Source organism: Mesocricetus auratus, unplaced genomic scaffold (genome assembly GCF_017639785.1).
Source record: "Mesocricetus auratus isolate SY011 unplaced genomic scaffold, BCM_Maur_2.0 Super-Scaffold_6730, whole genome shotgun sequence".
Lineage (NCBI taxonomy): Eukaryota > Metazoa > Chordata > Mammalia > Rodentia > Cricetidae > Mesocricetus > Mesocricetus auratus.
In genome coordinates, this window is record NW_024429184.1 from 87835088 (window position 1) to 87855019 (window position 19932).

Genomic DNA, 19932 nt, shown 5'->3' on the forward strand with positions numbered 1-19932 from the left:
GGGGAACCCAGGGGCTTGTAAAGACCACAAAGCAACAGCTAAGGAAAATAAATACTAACAATTATAATTCAAGAGTACTTTCGTGAAGTAGAAAGAGAACCATGTCCCCAGGAGAAATGACTCAGCTCTGTAGTCTACCTCAGTAAAATTATTGTAGTCTAGAGACAAAACAAAAAACAAAACCACCCCCCCCCACAAAAACCCTCTAAAACAACAAAACATCAACAAAGTGCAAACAGGAAAAAAAAAAAAAAAAAAACAAAGTCCCTTACAAGCAGAAGAAAATTAAACTGTCACCAAATATGGCAGCACTTCTGTAACCCCAGCACTGTCACCGGGTGTGGTGGCACTTCTGTAACCTCAGCATTCAGAAGAGAGAGGCAGGAAGGCTGAGTTTAAGGCCAGGCTGGGTTACATAGTGGGACCCTGTCTTACAAAGACATCCACTTTTTTTCTTTTCTTTTTTTTTCTTTTTCGAGACAGGGTTTCTCTGTGGCTTTGGAGGCTGTCCTGGAACTCGCTCTGTAGACCAGGCTGGCCTCGAACTCACAGAGATCCGCCTGCCTCTGCCTCCCGAGTGCTGGGATTAAAGGCGTGCACCACCAACGCCCGGCCCACTTTTGAACTGTTGACTTTTGCCACCACTGCCTGCCAGCACACAATTGGGGGCATTTTAGATGTTCAACACAGAAGAGGCAAGCCTTTGATTTTATTGCTAGAAAAACAAACTTACAAGTAAAAGGCCAATGCTAAGCTGTAATGAACACAAGGAAGTCACTTGACACTGTTCTCATGAACCCATCCTGAGGGGTCAATGAGGACTTGACTCTCAAAGTGCCGTTCCCACCGCTCTCCATCAGCACGCCCCCCACTGAATCTGGGTACCGCTGTCCTCTTCACCATGCTGCCTAGTGCGGAGGCTCAGCTGACAGCAGTAAGCATGGGAGGTGAGTGTCCCCACCAAAGCAGCCCATGGCCTCACGGTCCCCGCTGATGCTAATAGGAATGAAGTTTTCCGGCCACACACAGTAGGAAGACAGGCATGCGCCCTTCACAATTCTGAAGCTGTGACTATTATCAAGTGCATTAAACCCTGAACTGTAATCTTTTTAGTAAGGAGACAAGCAGCCAGAGGATTTTTAAGATTGAAAAGAAATATTTATTTATTTTTTTGGTTTTCTTTTTTTTTTTCGAGACAGGGTTTCTCTGTGGCTTTGGAGGCTGTCCTGGAACTACCTCGGTAGTCCAGGCTGGCCTCAAACTCACAGAGATCCGCCTGCCTCTGCCTCCCAAGTGCTGGGATTAAAGGCGTGCGCTACCAACGCCCAGCAAGAAATATTTATTTATTTCCATGTCATTTGCATTGGTGTTTTGCCTGCATGGATGAGGGCATCAGATCCCCTAAAACTGGAGTGACAATTGTGAGCTGCCAAGTGGGTGCTGGGAATTAAACCTGGGTACATTGGAAGAGCAGTCAGTGATCTTAACTACTGAGCCATCTCTCCAGCCCCAATAAGGACATGGGTTTTTTTAGGTGGGAGGTATTCTCGAGACAGGGTTTCTCTGTGTAGCTCTGGCTGTACTGGAATTCACTCTGTAGAACAGGTTGGCCTTGAACTCAAGAGATCTGCATGCCTCTTCCTCCCTAGTGGAATGGTGGGATTAAAGGAGTGGGCCTCCATACCCAACTGCCAGAGGATTTTGAAAAACTTAAATTATTATGACTTGAGAATTTGGAAATGAAAGAGGAAAAGTGAGCCCATCAATTACCAACATCACCAGATATAAAGTCAAGTGGAGTTTGGGATTTGGGAGAACTTGTGTCAGGGTGGTTGTACATGCCTGTGATCCAGCAGCAAGCCCTAAGGAGCCACAGGAGGGAGGGCTGCTGCTAGTTCAAGGCAGGTCTGGTCTACATCAGTGACAGCCCGTTTCAAACATCGAAACAAGGAAGAGAACTTGGGAAAACGTGTGTCTTCCCCAACAGTTAAAGACTTCAGACCTCCTGCTGCACCTACCTACCAAGTGCTGGATTACAGGCCCCGCCCCACCACACCCCTGCTACCTACAATCACAGCTTTCAAAAAAAGGCAGGTATGTATGTACCTCCCATGCTTACTGCTGTCAGCTGAGCCTCCGCACTAGGCAGCATGGTGAAGAGGACAGTATGTAGCTCTGGCAATCCTATAATTTGCCATGCAGGCCTTGAACTCACAGAGATCCATCTGCTTCTGCCTTCCGTCCCCCACCCCCCATTAAAGTCCTCTGAGATCATGCCCTGCCTCTACAGCTCACTATCGTCCCCCTGCAGCTGCTTTTGAACATGAGTTCTGAGAGGTCACCTAATCCGCTCTACGCATGGCCTCAGGTGTCAGAATGGGGACCTGAATCCAGTCTGCCTGCTGTCTGGAACACTGACATCTGTGACCAGAGCTGAAAACAGCACACTGGATTTCAAGTCACAAATGGCAGCTCTGGCGAGGTGAGGATACCGTGGCAATGTGCAGCAGGGAGTTGAGTGACCAGTGAGGGCAGAAGCTTTAGGGACAGCGGCTTCTTTCTGCCTAGCTCCCCAGTGCTTCCTGGGCCCAGTAACGTGGAAGCCAGACTGAGTGTCAGCCTTGTGCAGTTAGGAGGTGCCAGAGCAGAGGCGGGAGGACCTACCAGAGCCTGCAGTCACCACTGGATGAACTGTGAAGGCAGCCAACCAGGAAGTGGGCGTGTGAATAGTTTAGTGTCATATCAAACGAAATCTGGAGCAAAGTTCACCCGAGCATGTTCAATGGCTGGCTTCCTCGCCCTGCCTCTCCCAGCTAGGCTTGGATGGATGCCTTCTGCCAGCATGGCTGGAACTAAAGACACCCCACAGCCAAACTAAACACTCTGGCAGCAGAAACGAGGCAAGGTACTCTTCCTGGCCCACTGTAGGGTCAGAGCACTGACTGGGCTGATCGTCCTGCTGGGGAGCCCCGTAGCGTCCCTGTGAGTTCCACCCCTCTGCTCTGGGTCCGTGCACACTCTCCCAACCTCTCCTCCCCAAAGGCGATGAGCATGTCCACATACAGAGCCTTCACACAGTAGGTCAGCTCCCCACAGGCTGGCTCCCGGCCACCCTTGATGGTTGCAGGGCTGGCTAGGGACAGCAGTGCTAACTAGGGAGGATGGAACAGTGGGGAAATAGGGAGGAAGAAACCGTGCAAAGACAAACCGGCAATGGGCACAGAGAAGAGGCCGTTAAAGGCGGCGGGCAGGCTGGGAGCCAAGCACTGTCATCTTGGGACTGATGCCAGGATCAGCAAAGAGAAAGCAGGGACTGCCTTTGAGGTACTTTATGATGTGCAGCCTCTGACACTATGTTAGATCAGAGCAGAGGCTGCGGCTGCCACCCATGACCTGCCTGGTGCTGCAGAGTGGACGAGGGCATGCTAGGCTGGTACTCCACCCCAGCCCTCACTTTCCAAACTCAGTTATGTAGACGGGCAGGGTCTCCCACAGCCTTCCTCTCCCACAGCTGCTTCTCCTCTAGGCCCCCTCCCTTTTCTCCTCCTCTGAATCTGCACACTGCCACGTGTCCACCTTGCCAACGCACACAAAAAACCTGGCACTTCTCCGCTGCCCGCCCTACCTATCCTACATGCAAAAACCTGGTACTAGATTAGTCACCATGGTGACAAAGGGAGGAGGGAGAACCCCAGGTGGCGTACTGTCAACGGAGGGCAGTTCCAAGGTTTACCTCCCACAGGTGAACGGTGTCCTTGAACCTCCACACTGCCAGCCGTAATCTTGGTGGCAGGCCGGAGGCACAGGCAAACACTGCTTTCTTTACATAGCTCATTCCCACCGTGCTTGCTCTTCTAACACCCAGGGCAGAGAGCAAATGCACTTGAATGGCTATGGCCATGGGTACCACCGAGATGTGCCCGGATGTTCTGCTGGGCCTCAGCCTGGGCTACTCTCGTAGTCCCACCAGACCAAACTGTAACCAGTAACTGCCACTTTAAAGATGATAACACAAGGGGATATAATAATGCATTCAGGCATTGCCACTACACAGAATAAGTTGCATCCATCTCTACTAGGGACATGGCATCCCTACGAAGAGCTAGAACCCTCTGCAGAAGATCGCCACCACTGTCTGTGTAATAGTGACACTGGGCGCTTCCCGTCCACCTATCTCTTTAACAACCCGAGAGGGGCTGAACAAACCCCACCTGTCTCCCTGGAGACCCGGAGCCGCTGGCCGTTGCAGAAGGCACCCTGGCCCCTCCTGCCGGTGTACAGCCGCTCCTCCGTGCAGTGGTGAATCACTCCGAATTCCAGCTATGAGGGGCAGGAAGAAAGCGGATGCACGTCACTCCGTGACACAGAAGTAACAGTGGTCTAAAAATATAGGCTCCTCTTGGAGCTGGAACCAGTAGCATGACAACGGGACAGAAACTACCTTCTGAAAAGGGGTGGAGAAAGGCCAACTTCAAACTACACCTGAACATGAAAACAAGCCGTTTCTTAGACGAACACATTAACACTGGATTAATACTAATGGAACTATAGTAAAGTTATCATAATAAAGTACTGAAAAGTTTCAGTCTTTAAATCTTTAGAATGAGCTCTCTCTCTTCCCCTCTTCCCCTTCCTCTGGCAAAAAGGCTGTGACAAAAAACAAAAAACAAAACCCCAAAACACCCTTAAGTGTTCTCCAATTGCTGGTGTATGAGGAGCTGGGCTGGCATCCATAGAGCCAACAGAACCTGGAACCCATGGACATCCCCAGGGAGTGTGGCTACTGCCCACAGAGGGTCCCTATGCAGGCAGAATCAACAGTCACAATGTTAACAAAGCCTCCCAACGAGTAGATGCCAACGTGGAAGTGACCAGCTGTCTCTTTCCCTGCCCGATTTTCACCACCTGTGTGTGGTGTCGGGAGCCACATGTCCATCTTTAGGGAGGTCAGGATGGCTTAGCAGTCTTAGGTAGCCCTGAGGTAAGCTCAGCCCCCCAACAATGGGCATCCAGCTTAGAGAACAGGTTCATTTCTGGATGGGGACTTCCCAACAGTGTGTGGCTCTCTAGCAATACTTACCTGCCACCTCCACCCCCCATGACTCTGGCTACAGCATGATACCCAAATCTAGGCATCAGAATTGTGTGGGTCTTGGCCAGCCGTGATAAGGTCCCAAGATCAAGGGAAATGTCCTACGGGCAGAGGAAAGGGAGAGTTGCTTCCTAGGTTGGCCCATGACTGTGCTTTGTAACTAGCAACACACACAGGATAAAACAGCAGGGCTCTGCCGTGCCGAGTACCTATCTGACTTTTGTGGTCCCCGTCTACTTTCCCGGCAGCCCTGACTCCTGTTGCGCTAACCTGGTGGCTAGAAGAAAATTCATGCTCACTGGTCTCTGTGACAACACCGAACAGAGACACATATGGCTGTCAATTCCTTACCCAACTGGCAATAATAAAGTTTGTACTGATCTACACCAAAGCACTTTGACGTATGTGCTAACTCTTGTTCCCATGAGGGGAATGCATGCTGCTTTTGAAGATGGCAGTGCTATGCTATTCTCAAGGACGGCAGCTGAGGAAGGCACGAGCCCCAACTCTGCCTCTAACACCTACCTGCCTTCCCTTCAGGTCCCATGAACTGTGGCTCAGTTCATAAAGTCTCTGGGAACCCTGATAGGGCCACGTTCTCATACTAATAGCCAGGAGCTAAAGAAGAATAGAATATTGAGATTAAAAATGTCATCCAAAAATAGGAGCTCCCTTGTTTGTGACTAGATCACACGCTCTCGGGGTCAAATGGAGACGCATGCTGACCATCTGCTCAGAACATGGATTTCCACAGCAGCTATGACTAGACCACAGCAAAAAAGGAGCCAGCCCAGCCTGGGAGATAAGGCCCCAGCCAACACCCCTACAAAAATCCTTCTGGACTTCTTTACTTTCTTGGATAGGAAAAATACATACTTGGATGTACTAGTCACAGCTAAGGCACAAGTCAAAGAGCAATGCAGAGGCGGAGTCCAAACAAGGAGGGTCACATTACCTCCTGGTGAACTGCAAATCCGATGCTAACTGCCACAGTAGGGAATCTGCAAGGGAAGACAGACTGGGTTACACATAATGTAGGGACACTAGTTCTCAGTGGCTGTGTGGAGGCTCCCCTCCAGTACACAGGGACCTTTCTGCGCTCTTGGTTGGGTTTGACTTTCAAAATGACTTTCCAGCTTCACTCACTTGCTTTCAATATAAACAGACTTAGCAGGCTGTGCCGTAAGATAGCTAACTTAAATCAACAGCCGTGCTCTGGAAGCTGTGTTAAGACTGATAACAATTTAACAATGACCACATAATACTAATTAGGGATGATTTTAATAACCACACTTCTGGCTCTCAGCAACCCAAGCCAGTAGAGATTTTGAAAAAGGCCAGCCCCTATTTGAGAATGTATGTGGAGGACCCAGTAGATGACATCACAGACCCTGGACCGCAGCTACCACACAGATACAACCTTTCAGTAGTGCTAGCATCCCCCGTCCTGTCTTCTGCTTGAGCTCCCAGCAGGCAACAGCAGGGAGAGCCAGTGGTAGAAGGATAGTTTCGGGACTGTGGTTTTAGTTTCCTCAGTGTGTTGCTGGGCCTCAAAATAATCTCTCCTTTGTGTAACAGGGAAGGAAAGACCAAACACTGTTAACTCACAGGGAAAACACCAACCAAGGCCACGAGCAGAATCCTGTACAGAAACCTGAAGGCTGGGGCCAAGACTCCCTGTTTCCTAGGCAGGCTCCTCACAGCATTCCCTCCGCCGTGTTGGCTATGGGCCCAGCAGCTTTCTGATGGCTCAGATCACAGGCTGCAGCTGTGGCCTTCAGATCCTGGGGCTGCTAGGTCAATACTAGAGGCTGTTTCTCAGAGGACACTCTTTCCAGCCTGGTTCCCCCGAGGGATGCAGATCAGGAAGAACTAGAGATCCCAAGGTTACTAGAGCCATAGAAGACTTTAACATGAACATGTGGTCTTGAGCTGGACCGTGGTCAGGACATCGAATCCATGTTACGAGTACTTTGGATGACAAACCAGAAGACAGAGGTAGGAGCCCCATTTGGCAAAACATACTGAGAGAAGGAGTTATGCTTCAGTGAAGTGACAGCCTTGTGGGCAGCAGGTGGCACTACTCCACGGCATCAAAAGGGTCCCCTGTTCATGCACAACTGAGTTCTCAGGGTTAACAGTCACCACACAGTGGTCATGCTTGATGTGTCCTTGGCAGGTAAGCATAGCATGGAGGCTACCAAGGGCACCCCACACCTGGCTCTGCTGCCCTTCCTTATTCAACCACCCTGTGAGTGTGGGTCTGGGGGTGGGAAATGCTGGCAGCACAGAAAGTCTCCAGGGAATGGCAGGTTAAGATACCTGCTCTCTGTGGAAGCCACCTGTTGTACCTCTGGCTCTCGGCTCCTTCCACATAGCTGTGGACAAGCACACATTCAGCCTTACTCCCGTAAGCCCTGTCTGCAGTCATGGCGCTGGCTCCTCCGAGAGTGACTCTCAACTCTCATCGGCACATCCTGGCTCTGTACCTCAGCCCCAGGCTCCCTTCCCTAACTCCACCTCTTTTGTAGGGACAACTTCTCAAAGCAGCTGCTCTTCAATCCAAGTCAAGGTCTTAGAACTGTAAACAGTCTTCTAAATTCGTTTGTCTACAGACAATTACGTTTTCCACTTTTAAAGAACGGTGACATATTTAAGGGTAGGGAAAGCAGGTCTCAAACCTGCGATCCCATCTTGGCCTTTGGATTACAGGCCTGTACTAGCAAAAAATACTTTAAAAGGGGGGGGTCTCAATGTAGCTCAAGCTGGCCTTGAGCTCCTGATTCTCCTGTGTCCCTCCACCTCTCAAGTGTTGGGGTTACAGGTGCATGTCACCATAGAGACAGACAGACAGACAGACAGACAGACAGACAGACAGACAGACACACACACACACACACACACACACACACACACGACAGGGGACTTACTATATAGCCCTGGCTGGTCTGGAACTCACAAAGATCTACCTATTTCTGCCTCTAAGAACTGGAACTAAAGGTGTGTAACAACATGCTTAGCAGAATTTTTTTTTCCCCAGACAGTTTCTCTGTGGCTTTGGAGGCTGTCCTGGAACTAGCTCTTGTAGACCAGGCTGGTCTCACACTCACAGAGATCTGCCACCTGAGTGCTGATGGAAAGTCTTTTTTTCCCTCCAAGACAGGGTTTCTCTGTGTAACAGTCCTGACAGTTCTGGAACTCGCTTTGTAGACCAGGTTGGTCTTGAACTCACTGAGATGCCTCTGCCTCAAGTGCTGGGATTAAAAGTGTGTGCCACCATTGCTTGGCAGGAAAACCTTTTTAAAATGTCAAGATTTGGTTTTCTTTTACAAGAGCAGACACGTGTTACATATATTGAACAGAAAACCTAGAGGCCACATGGAGCCCCGAGCCTGCAAGCTCCCAGGTCCTCCTCACCTGTGCACGAAGTTACAGGTGCCGTCGATGGGGTCGATGATCCAGGTTGGGCTGTGGGTAAGCACGCACTTGGCCCCGGAGGCTGTGGCCTCTTCTGCAATGAACCTGCTGAGGCAGGGGGCTCAGCCTGAGTCAATGTCCAACATGCAGCAGAAGAGTGTGTAGCCCCAGTACAACCCCCACCCCAAACCAGAGTGACTTTCACTGTGGCACACAAGGAAACGGAACAGGTCAGGCAGAGATGCGGGAGTGCAGAACGCCTGAAGGAGCGCAGAGGCAAGCCAAACTTGGCTCCCATTTCAGCAGCAGAGGCCAAGAGGTCATGCTGGCATGCAGAGCAGAACCCGGGCCATGGAAGAATAGCTGTCACCTACATTTTGCTTCACCACAGACGACCCTCTACCCTCCCCTTCCTGGCAGGAAAGGGCTTTTCCTATGGCAAGGACCCTGCTTTATGTTCTGATTGACTTATGCATTCAGCAGATATTGCTGTGTGCTGGGTACACACAGGGCACCAGATTACAGTGACCTCAAGAGGGCAGAAGGCAGTAGGGACACTGAGCAGCTGCTCAAGCCGCCATCCTCTTCCCCAGCTGGAGAGACCTCACTATCTTGGATGCATCACTCAAGAGGATAGGGATGACCACCGGACTTGTGTCAGTGACATGAGACCATAAAGAAAGAGAGGAACAGACCAAAACACAGCATCAAACAGACAGCTAGTTCTCTTAAGAGATTAGCAAACTGACAGGTCCCTGTCCAAACATACATAGGAAATGCAAATTAGTAAAATCAGAGATGAAAAAGTTTTTTTTTAACAAACTCCAGTAAAATTCAGGAGCTCACAGAATACTCCCCCTTTAGATCTAAAAGAAATACATAAATACATAAATTTTCTAATTATAAACTACCAGAAGATACAAATGATGTACTCAGGCTGTAACAAGCAATGAGATGGAGGCAGTAACTTAAAAGTCCTTCCACAAATAAAAGCCCAGGATCAGATGGCTCCACTACTGAATCCTACTAACCCTTGAAGGAAATCAATACTTCTCAACTGTTCTACAGAGCAGAGAGGACACCACCAAACTCACTCAAGTCAGTACCGACTAAATAATTAAATGCAGCATTATCTAAATAATACCCAAACTGGATAAAGACTGAACAAACAAAACAAGATGCAAAAATTAACAACAAAGTACTTGCAAATGATTCAGGACCATATTAACAAGATCCTACATCACAATCAAGCTGATTTCTTCCTAAAGATACCAAGTTGGTTCAACGCTATAAGTACTCCATATAACCAGATTTCAGGATAGACGTGTAATTCATCATACAGAAAGACTTAAGGATACTATCTCAATAGATGCAAAAAGGGCATTTGACAAAGCTCACTTTTAACATGACTTCATCATAAGTCCTGAAGAACTAGGACTAGACAACACATACATAAAAGTATATATGACAAAACAATAGGCAGAGTTACATTCAATACTGAAAACTGAGATTTTCTTCTAAAACCCAGAACAAGACAAAGAAGGAGCCCCCACTCTCTCCATTCTTACTCAATGAAGTGTTCAGAGTCATAGGTTGAGCAACAAGACAAGGGAAAGATACAAAGGTTAAAAACGGGAAAGAAGAAATCAAAGTAACTATCTGTAGATGATATGAGTCTACTCAGAAATGACTCTGTGGACTCCAGCAGAAAGTTTCTGGATCCAATAAACTCTGTGGTGGTTTGAATGAGAATGGTCCCCAGAGGTGCATATAATTGAACACTTAATCATCAGGGAGTGGCACTACTTAGAAGGATTGGGAGGTGTGGCCTTGTTGGAGGAGGTATGTCACTGGGGGTGGGCTTTGCGATTCCAGAGGCTCAAGACAGGCTCAGGGTCTCTTCTGTTGCCTATGCATCCATATGTGGATCTCTCAGCTACTTCTCCAACACTAACTGTGCCTGCTTACATCCTGCCATGCTAATAGACTACACCTCTGAAACTGTAAGCCAGCCCCAATTAAATGCTCTCTTTTATAGGAGCTGCCATGGTCATGATGTCTCTTTGCAGCTGCTTCTTTGATGTAACACTTTTTCTTCTTAGCAAGTAAAGCAAACTACATGATAAGTTCTTTTCCTGTTGCTCTTGAATTACAAGTAGACTTTAAAAAGCTAAAACTGGGGGCTGGGGGTTTAGCTCAGTGGCTGAAAACTTGTGTAGCATGCTCAGGCCATGGGTTCAACTTGATGCACCTCCCCAAAGAGAACACTGAAAAGCAGTAAAAGAATGTAGATATTTCAACAAAAACTTGTTCTTTAATTCATGCATTTATCCACAGGAAAAAAAAAAATAGGTGACGCCTATCATGTCCCAAATAGACTCTGAGGAGACTACTGTATGTATTTTTGTCACCCATGGCCACAAAGATACAGAGCCAAAGTAGAATAATCAACACCCAGAACTCCAGGAACCACCATGCCAGTTTTAGAAGTTCAGAATCTTTGTGAGATGTCTCATGAGGAAGGAAAGGGAGGCCCAGAATCCAAGGCCCTGGTCTTCAAGATCTGTCCTGCAGAAACCAGGGGCCAGGAAGGGAGGGCTGCTCTATAGTCCTTACTCTTCTAGAGTTACATGCACAATGATCAGTAAATACTTTAGTTATCCTGAAGAAAGGATGAATGGCTTGTAGTCAGTCCTCTATAGACAGCCCAAGAAGATGAAGAACTCTGGCACCCTTGTGAAGGAAGGCCTGTGTCTCACCACTGTCCCCAGCAAAGGATGTCTGTGTTACTGAACACTGGGAGCGGACTGAGTCCTACACAGGTGATTTTACCCTGTGCTCTTAAGATATGTCCCTGGGTGGCCAGAGCGGCACCACTGTGGTTTTGAGTTTCAGATGCAGGGCATACTTTTACAGTGCCCTCTGGAGTCAGAGGCAGGAAGTACTTCTGAGCATGTGCTGTTGGAAGCAGAACCTCCGATACAGATCTATGCACACACACAAAGTTTTACAAAACTGAAAGAAATGTTAAGTTTGAACAGATATTTTCTGTGAGTAGATAAAGTTTCCCTGAATCTAAAAGTTTATTCAATGAAAAACCCAGGGCCTGGGTGGGCTATCTCCTTACAATGTTTTCGCCAGGGAGGTCCCTGAAGCCCCCAAAACAACACAGGCTACTCACTGCTGCTGGCTGCCCACCAGAACTAGATGGCAAGCCCCTACGGCTGAAGACAGCGCATGCTTTGGTTGAAGAAGGGAAAACAAGCTGGAACTGAGCTGGAAGCTGCCTCCCCTAACTAGTCTTCATAGCACTGGGAGGCGCCTCCCTTAACTAGTCTTCATAGCACTGGAAGCTGCCTCCCTTAACTAGTCTTCATAGCACTGGGAGGTGCCTCCCTTAACTAGTCTTCATAGCACTGGGAGGTGCCTCCCTTAACTAGTCTCCATAGCACTGGGAGGTGCTGTGAAGGCCTCGGAGGGGACAAATGACACCAAAGATCTTGTTCTGCTGTGGACATTGTGTGTGCATTACCAACCTGCCAGACAAGATAAGCCCACTTTCCAACTGGACTTGTGGCCCATTCCATAGAACAAAAGGGTATCCCGTATATGGTATCAGGGAAAGTCTGTGGCTGGTGACATCACAGAGCCTAGTAGAGAAGTTACTATTGTTTTGCTAAATGGGCATGATATGCCTTGTCGAACTACCTTTTCAAATTTCCGTTTAAGTCCACAGATCAGTGCTAATGTCGACTTTGAGCAGAGAAACTTCTTTCTGTAGTGGGGACAGTTACTGCAGAGACTGGCCTAAGTGCTGAGAGTACATGCTTAGCCCTAAATGAGGTTCACCACCCACTCCAAGGCTCGGGGAACACAGAGGAGGAGGGAGCAGAAAGAATCGAAAGGCCAGAGGAAAGGGCGGAGTGTTGTGCAATGTCATCTTCTAGGAAGGACCTGGCTGTTACTCTCTACCTCTTAGCAGCTATAATCACCTGCATATCATTGGGCCTGTCAACTATCGATCATGGCACCAGAGGAGCTCCTGAGACTCCGCCCCTTCCTGAAGATCTACAGGTAGTTAACGGTTGCTAGGGAAAGAGGCATTTCCTTTGATGATGTAGAGATGCCTGGGCTTTGGTAAACAGCCCCTCACCCTGTAGTAACTCTTGCAAAACTCATTGGTTCAGAGAGAGGGAAGGGGGGATGGACAGACAGACAGACACATAGAAAGAGGAGGACCAGGACACTAGCTGGAAAGAGAAGCACTACAAGGGGACAAGAGAGGGTAATGAGAAGTGAATAAGATCAAAATATATTACATACATATATGAGAAAATGTTATAATGAAGCCCATTGTTATATACATGCTAGTGAAAAACTAAAACAAACAAACCAAAAACAAAAACAAAACCCAAAAGTTCTCATGTCTGGAAAAGGAACTCTATTTTAAAGATAAGTTCAATGTGAAGTAAATGAAGTAAATGTGAAGTAAATGACTAGTACAATGACTTTTAATATACGTTTAAAAGTGGAGGTTCTTCCATATCCCTAGAGACATAAGGACTGGATGGTTGTCAGGATAACAGTGAAGAGAACCGAAGCAATGTTTTCTTCCCTTAAAATGGAGGGACCAGGCTTGGCCTTGGCAGCTTGGGGTTTCCCGCCTGTCCCCCAGTGACAGGCGGCAGTGCTTCTCAGCTGAAGAGAGCTCTCACCTGTGCGAAGGAAACCGCTTTTGCAACTCAGAAACGATTAGGTCTTCTACGCGGTGATCTGTCTCGGTCACAAGATCTGCAGCGGAGGTTTTTGTCGAGACACGCTTTTCTTCAGTGAGGGCTTTTCTGATGATCTGAAACGAAAGCGCGGGAGACAGTGAGGACTGTGGGCCTCCTCCGTCCCCGTCCCCAGCCCCCAATTCCTCCAGGGCTGCCTGGCTTTGGCCAGGGCCTGTAGTCACCCCCTCCGCCTTCACTGACTCCTCATATGCCTGGCTCTCAGGGCTTCTAGGAACCATAATCACCAGCCCTGACTCCATTCCTGAGACAGACTCCCAACCTGAGATTCTACATTCAAGTTCCAACTGAAACTCCACCTTTGAGACAAGTTTTCTCTGGAAGGAAAGGTTCTGATAAAGTCTGGAGCATCATCCATGGGAATGCCCCAAAATAAGAAGGCATGTCACAGGCTTGTCTCCTAGAATTCTGTGGTTTCGAATTTGTAACTTTGTGTGTAAAAAGTTTCCTCTAATTCACTTTTCTGAGTCCTACGAATGATGGGGGATGTCCTTCTGTATATGTGTTTTTCTTATTGGTTGATGAATAAAACTGTTTGGCCAGTAGAGGCAGGAAGATAGGCGGGGCTAGGAGACAAGAGAATGCTGAGGAGAGAGGCAGAGAGGCACCACGAGGAGATAGCATATAGCGGAGGAAAGAGTAACACATCCGGACTCTTTTCCGGTAAGGTAAGACCATGTGGAAATACTCAGATTAATAGAAATGGGTTAATAATTAAGGCAGAGCTAGCCAGTAAGAAGCCCTAGCTATGGGCCAACAGTTTAATAATTAATATAGCGTCTGTGTGCTTATCTGGGGCCGAAGCGGCAGTGGGATGGGGTGGGAAAGAAACTCCAGCAACACACAAACATGTGGTGTGCCTGTGAATGCAGACTAAAGGTCCCCACGAGAGCCCAACTGTATCATAGGAACCCAGGCTGGCTCTTGTGGCTGTGTGCAGCACAGCACCAGTCACCTATAGGAGCACATCAAAGATACTGGAGGTTGCTAAGGGACCACAAAAGCAGGCTCTACAGCTGGGCAAGCTGCCAGTAACATCTGTTCTGAATGCACTATCTGTAAGGGTAAGGCCTGGTTTGGCACCATTTCTGCTGGCCTAGTGTAGTCCTAGGAACCTCTAGGGACCCAAACAGGAAATCAGAGCAGTCAATCCATTGCTGTGTGCTTCAGGGGGATCAATCCCAGCTTGTTAACGAAAATGCCACCTCCAGGTCTATATGGGGCTGTTTTCCCCAAGTCTGTCTAAAAACTGGATAAAAGTGGTGAAATCAGGAAACCTAAACAGACCTGCCCTAATCCCTCCAGAACTAGCTACCTCCCCAAATCATGTATTTCACTCAAAAGTGCTGTCAGGGACTGGCAAGTTTGCTCAAGGGGTAAAGTGCCAGCCACACAACCCTGAAGACTTGAGTCCAATCTCCAGCATCTTCGCAAAGGTGGAAGGAGAAAAGTGAGACACAAAGTTTTCCTTTGGTCTCCACATGTGCACCATGGAAAATATATATGGTTCCCCCATACACAAATACATAAGAAATCAATAAAAAGTACTACCCAGACTGGCTACTCAGACTTGACCCCCTTTGCCTATCTGTGATACTTAGCCTATACCATCCAACAATCACTAACTACCTGGCCCACACTATGTACTAATGATGGCAAGGTGGAGAGGTCTTCCCTGTGGAAGAGAGTAGTAAACAGAATCTTTTATATTACATTTCACTTCTGTGTTTGTGTGTGTGTCTGTCTGGTCCTCTGTGTGGGCACACACGAGTAACAGTGTGCTGGGAGGTTAGAGGAAAATGCGCAGGAGTTGGCATGTCCCAGATATCAAACTCCAGTCCTCAGACTTGGTGGCAGGTACCTTTACCCGCTGACTCACCTATCTGGCCCACAAATGGAATCTTAGAGAACAAACAGAAACATGACATCCAGTGGTCCCTACTCTCTGCCTCAGTGTCCTTCCCATAACTGACCCATCCCATAATGAGCCTACCAAGGTGATGCTGTTTTTTAATCTGGGTGGCAAAAATAACAGATATGTATGACAGAAGATTTGAAATGTGATGAGTGATACAAAAATCCAAGAGGCCACCTACAGTCCATTATCGTCAGCTCGCCACTGTTCACACCCTGCCAGCATCTATCCTGCACTGCAGGGCTTCCTGTCCAGGACTTGCAATATCCTGCCTATTACTACCATGCTAATTCTCTTACAACACCAATTTGCACATAGCATCGCTCACCAAACCAACCTCCACAAGTACTCATAAACTGAACACTCTTCAATGACTAGCTCCCACAGAACCTGACATCTGCCAGGAATCCTAAATTCTGGGCCAGTCTAGGCAGGCCACTTGACACTGTGTGTATGTCTTAAACAGGGAGGGAGGCTCAGCGTGTGGGTGCAGGTATTGTTTCTGGGTAATGTATACGTTGTGGTGGGGAAGGCAGGGGAAAGTAAGAACAAGGGAAAGAGACCCATCTTAAGAGTATAACTAAGTGCCGGGCGTTGGTGGCACACGCCTTTAATCCCAGCACTCGGGAGGCAGAGGCAGGCGGATCACTGTGAGTTCGAGACCAGCCTGGTCTGCCGAGCGAGTTCCAGGACAGCCTCCAAAGCCACAGAGAAACCCTGTCTCGAAAAACCAAAAAAAAAAAAAAAAAAAAAAAAAGAGTATAACTAAGCAGGGGCGTAGTGGGCGCACACCTTTAATCCCAGTTTGAGGCCAGCCTGGTCTACAATGTGCGTTCCAGGACAGCCAAGGATATGCAGGGAAACCCTGTCTCGAAAAAGAGTCTAACAGGACCACCCACCAGAACTTCTGGGATCTTGGTAGGTGGTGTGTGTGGTGTATGTGGTGTGTGTGTGTGTGTGTGTGTGTGTGTGTGTGTGTGTGTGTGTGTGTGTGTGTGTGTGTGTAGATTATCTCCATTCAGAACCAGGGCATCCTGGGGCCTACTTAAGAGGAAGCAGCCATGAAACCAGTCTGTAGCCCAATGTGGCTTCCATTTAGAAGCTGGACTGAGAATTTAAGACAAATCTCTGAAAACTCCCCAAAGGCTTCCTACTGCTGCCAGAAGTACCCCCAAATGGCCAGACCCTTGCCAGCTGTCACCTCACCTTCCACAGGCTACCATACTAAGTTGCTGTCCTCCATCTGCCTCCGACTCCCCAGCTGAGAGCAGAATGGTAGCAGAATGTAATGTCCCTATCCAGGGCCTTTACAGTCTGGTCCTCTGGCTGCCCCTCCTCCCCACCTGTGGCTGTCTTGTAAGTGTAGTTGGCTGCGTTGCTCTCATCGAAACATGAGCTCCGTGACAGCAGAGGTTCCCTGACATTTTGTTCAGCTGCTTGTTTTCCCCTCCAGTACAGGGCTGTAGGAACGAAAGGCACATGGACCGCTGGAGTGGTTCCTACCACGTTCCTTCCAACAGGACCACTGACGCCTGTTTAAACGCCGGCCACCTCAGTGTCTGTTCTCTTGGCTCTTTTTCTGGTTGTGCTAACCAAGGTTCCAATGTGCCCAGAGCCCGCTATCCTCTGGGCCTTCCTAAAACATGGCCTCATCTACTATCCTGTTTTAAAAGCCAAGCTCAATCTGCCTTGGGTGCACTCGCACCATAACCAGCCAGCAGTACCTCCACAGCCACGCACCCCCCCCCCATAAAGCGCAGATGGCCCTCACTACCCTGGATGGTCAAGGTCCTGAGGGAGGAGTGGGGACTTGGCCTTAGGCATCTATCTTCTTCTTAGGAATAGAGCACCCATGCTTCACCAGGAAGGCCCAGAGCTGCCTTCAAAGATTACCCCGACTTCCCTCTTGTGCTGCTGGGCTTGGGAAGCTCTGCTTAGAGGATGTGTATGGAGACTCCTCTGCAACACAGAGCCATATCTTCAAAAGACACTGTCCTTCCTTTCAGGAGTTTGTGATCTTCACTAATGACAGCCAGGGCAGTCACAAGAAGAGGTCCTGGGCACAGGAGAAAGAACCTGGGCTCCTGGGGGTTCCACAAGCAGAGGCCCTCTCTGGGCCATATACTAACTGCACTTTGGCAAGAGCCCTGTCTCTCCTGTCTCTCCTCCTCGTTCCCATGCTATCCTTCTATGAGGCTTTCTGTGCCAGACCGTCCGTTTGTGGTGGTTTGAATAAGAAAGGACCCAATAGGCTCAAGGCTTGAATGCTTGGTCACCAAGGAGCAAACCACTTGAAAAGACTGCAAGGGTTAGGCGGTATGGCCTTGTTGGAGTAGGTGGGTTTTGAAAACCCCTGCCAGGTCTAGTGTTTTTCTCTTTCTCCTCTCCCCGTCCACCCCTGCCTGTGCACCAGGATTTAGCTCTCAGCTACCTTTCCAGTGCCATGCATGCTGCCATGCAGAGTGCCATGATAATGAACTAAGCCTCTGAAACTGTAAGCAAGCTGTCGATTAAATGCTTTCTTTCTTTAAGAGTTGACTTGGTCATGGTGTCTGCCCCAGCAAGTGTTTTCTATTGCTGCAGAGACACCATGACCACAGCAACTCTATTTTATTGGTTTTTCGAGACAGAGTTTTTCTATGTAACAGCTCTGGCTAACTTGGAACTTGTTTTGTAAACCCGGCTGGCCTCAAACTCACGGAGATCCACCAGTCTCTGCCTCCCAGGTGCTGGGGTTGAAGGCGTGCACCGTCGCTGCCCTGCATGACCACAGCAACTCTTATTAAAGGAAAACATTTTAATCATTCTTCCAGCAACAAGTGTACTGTTATTTTCAAAGCCCTTTTCTATGGCTCTTTCCCCTTCATTCTTAAGAGATTTTAATCATTCTACCAGCAACAAGTTAGTGTGTGATTAAAAAATCGTTTCTACAGTCACTATCTACAGCACGAGCTTCAGAGCCTCCTGGCACGACTTTCTCCCCTCCCCGGAGAGCCCGCGGTTAACGTTTAATATATGAACTGTGGACCTAAGTCACTGAAGCCTGAATTCCAAACTCAAAAAAGAAAGGTATGCATCTCCTTTAGTGTCAGACAACCTAAGCCAGGTGACGATTCTAGCCAAGTGTGTGTTTCTCTTTCTCATGGCCCATCAAGTCTCACCTCCAGCTTAGACCAAGGCTCTCACGGCTCCCGGAGTCTACACTCCATTTCAGCCCTGTCATCTTGATATGTACTTCCGCCTCCACCCTCCTGAACCCGTCCATCAACTAGTCTCCTTGAAGACACAAATTAACGGTGACATCTTTCAGGAGGCTGTCCCCACCTCTCGGGTCCTCTTATGACCTCCTCTGGAGTCCTTTGGGATGCCTCCATGACTAGTCTCCATCCAATGAGAAGAAACATGGGGCAGCATTCACCAGAGGCTAGGAGCAAGCAGAGACAGCAGCATTGGGATCCTGTGACTGGCTCCGCCTGAGGAAATCAAAGCCTCCCCTCAACTCCAAAGAGAAGGCAGCAGCAGACCAGCCAACCTAAGCGTCAGGCCAGTTGAGGTCGGGAGTGAGGGCCGGCCAGGACTCTTCTGCACCCCACTTTGTTCCCAGTGCCCTGGTGTTTTACTCCGTTTCCATCTTCCTCAGTGCTGGGGTGAGGGGAACGCCTGGAACTGATTACCAACTTCTCACTCATCTGGCTACACGATTTCAGGCTCGTCCTCCCCCAGCCCCAAGGACTTATCACCACTAGGCAGAGCGTCCTTTGGGTTAGCAAAGGACCACCTCAGGGTCTCATAGATCAGCCTGGCTCTCTACCACTTTTTCCTCAGGTGAGACCAAAGGAAGTCCACCAGACTACCTACCTGCCAAGAACTAAAGGTGCAGGTACAAGTCTTCTCTCTGTGGGAAAAGATCTCCATCCCCATTTCTCTCAGACAGCTTGTCAGCAAAATGAGTGTGGGAAATACAAAGTCCCTGAGCCCACTCCCCAGGGGGGAAACAAAAGTTAATAAAACGTGGAGGCTGGGGTGAAGGCTCAGTCAGTGAAGTGTTGGCCACGCACAGAGGAGAACTTGAGTTTGGGATTCCCAGTGCCAATGCGAAAAGCCAAGCCTGACAGCACACACCTGTGACATAAGAGTCAGAGAGGCGGAGACAGGGAGGATGCCTGAGGCTTCCCGGCCAGTCAGTCTAGCTTAGGTCTTGTGAGAAACCTTGAAGGGCTGGGGATGCCGAGACGGCTCAGGAGTTTACAGCACTAACTGCTGCCCTTGTACAGGACTCAGGTTCAGCTCCCAGCATCTACACGACAGCTAACCGCTGGGACTCCAGGTCCAGGGGAATCCAAGGCCCTCTTCTGGCCTTCACATGGCACACAGACATCAACATGCAGGCAAAAACACTCCACACACAAAAAAGAAAAACAAAAACCTTCAAAACCTACAGTGGGAAGCAGCCGAGAAGACATCCAGCATCAACCTTTTTCTTCAAATGCACACACACACACGCGCGCGCACACACACACACACACACACACGTTTGTTTTTTCATTTAAAGAAAAATATGGATAAAGGAAACGAAACAAGGAAAACAAGGAGGAAGATGACGAGAAATAACAGTCAGACGCTGACATTTGTGTTTGGGGGTGTACACCTCAAAGCTCAGCACTAGGGAGGCCAAAGGAGGAGGAACCAAGGTAAAGACCAGCCTGGACTACATA

The 19932-nt window shown here is 48.7% G+C and overlaps 1 protein-coding gene across 8 annotated transcripts in view; it reads right to left on the bottom strand.

The window, feature by feature from the left end:
- Positions 1-19932, bottom strand: part of Impa2 (inositol monophosphatase 2) — a 28289-nt gene that overhangs the window by 3209 nt on the left and 5148 nt on the right. For 2 of the 8 annotated variants that reach the window (XR_005875692.1, XM_013116720.3), the window contains exons 2-6: positions 13225-13358; positions 8510-8617; positions 6048-6093; positions 5618-5710; positions 4212-4320 (exon numbers count right to left, since the gene is read on the bottom strand). Coding sequence is in view for 7 of the 8 variants with exons in the window: in XM_013116720.3 (XP_012972174.1) it covers positions 4212-4320; positions 5618-5710; positions 6048-6093; positions 8510-8617; positions 13225-13358 (490 nt within the window). In the remaining variant the exon portion in view is untranslated. Of the gene's footprint in view, positions 1-4211; positions 4321-5617; positions 5711-6047; positions 6094-8509; positions 8618-13224; positions 13359-18541; positions 18620-19932 lie in introns of those variants that run through there. The other 6 variants (XM_040741673.1, XM_013116721.3, XM_040741674.1 and 3 more) reach the window with 6 other exon arrangements.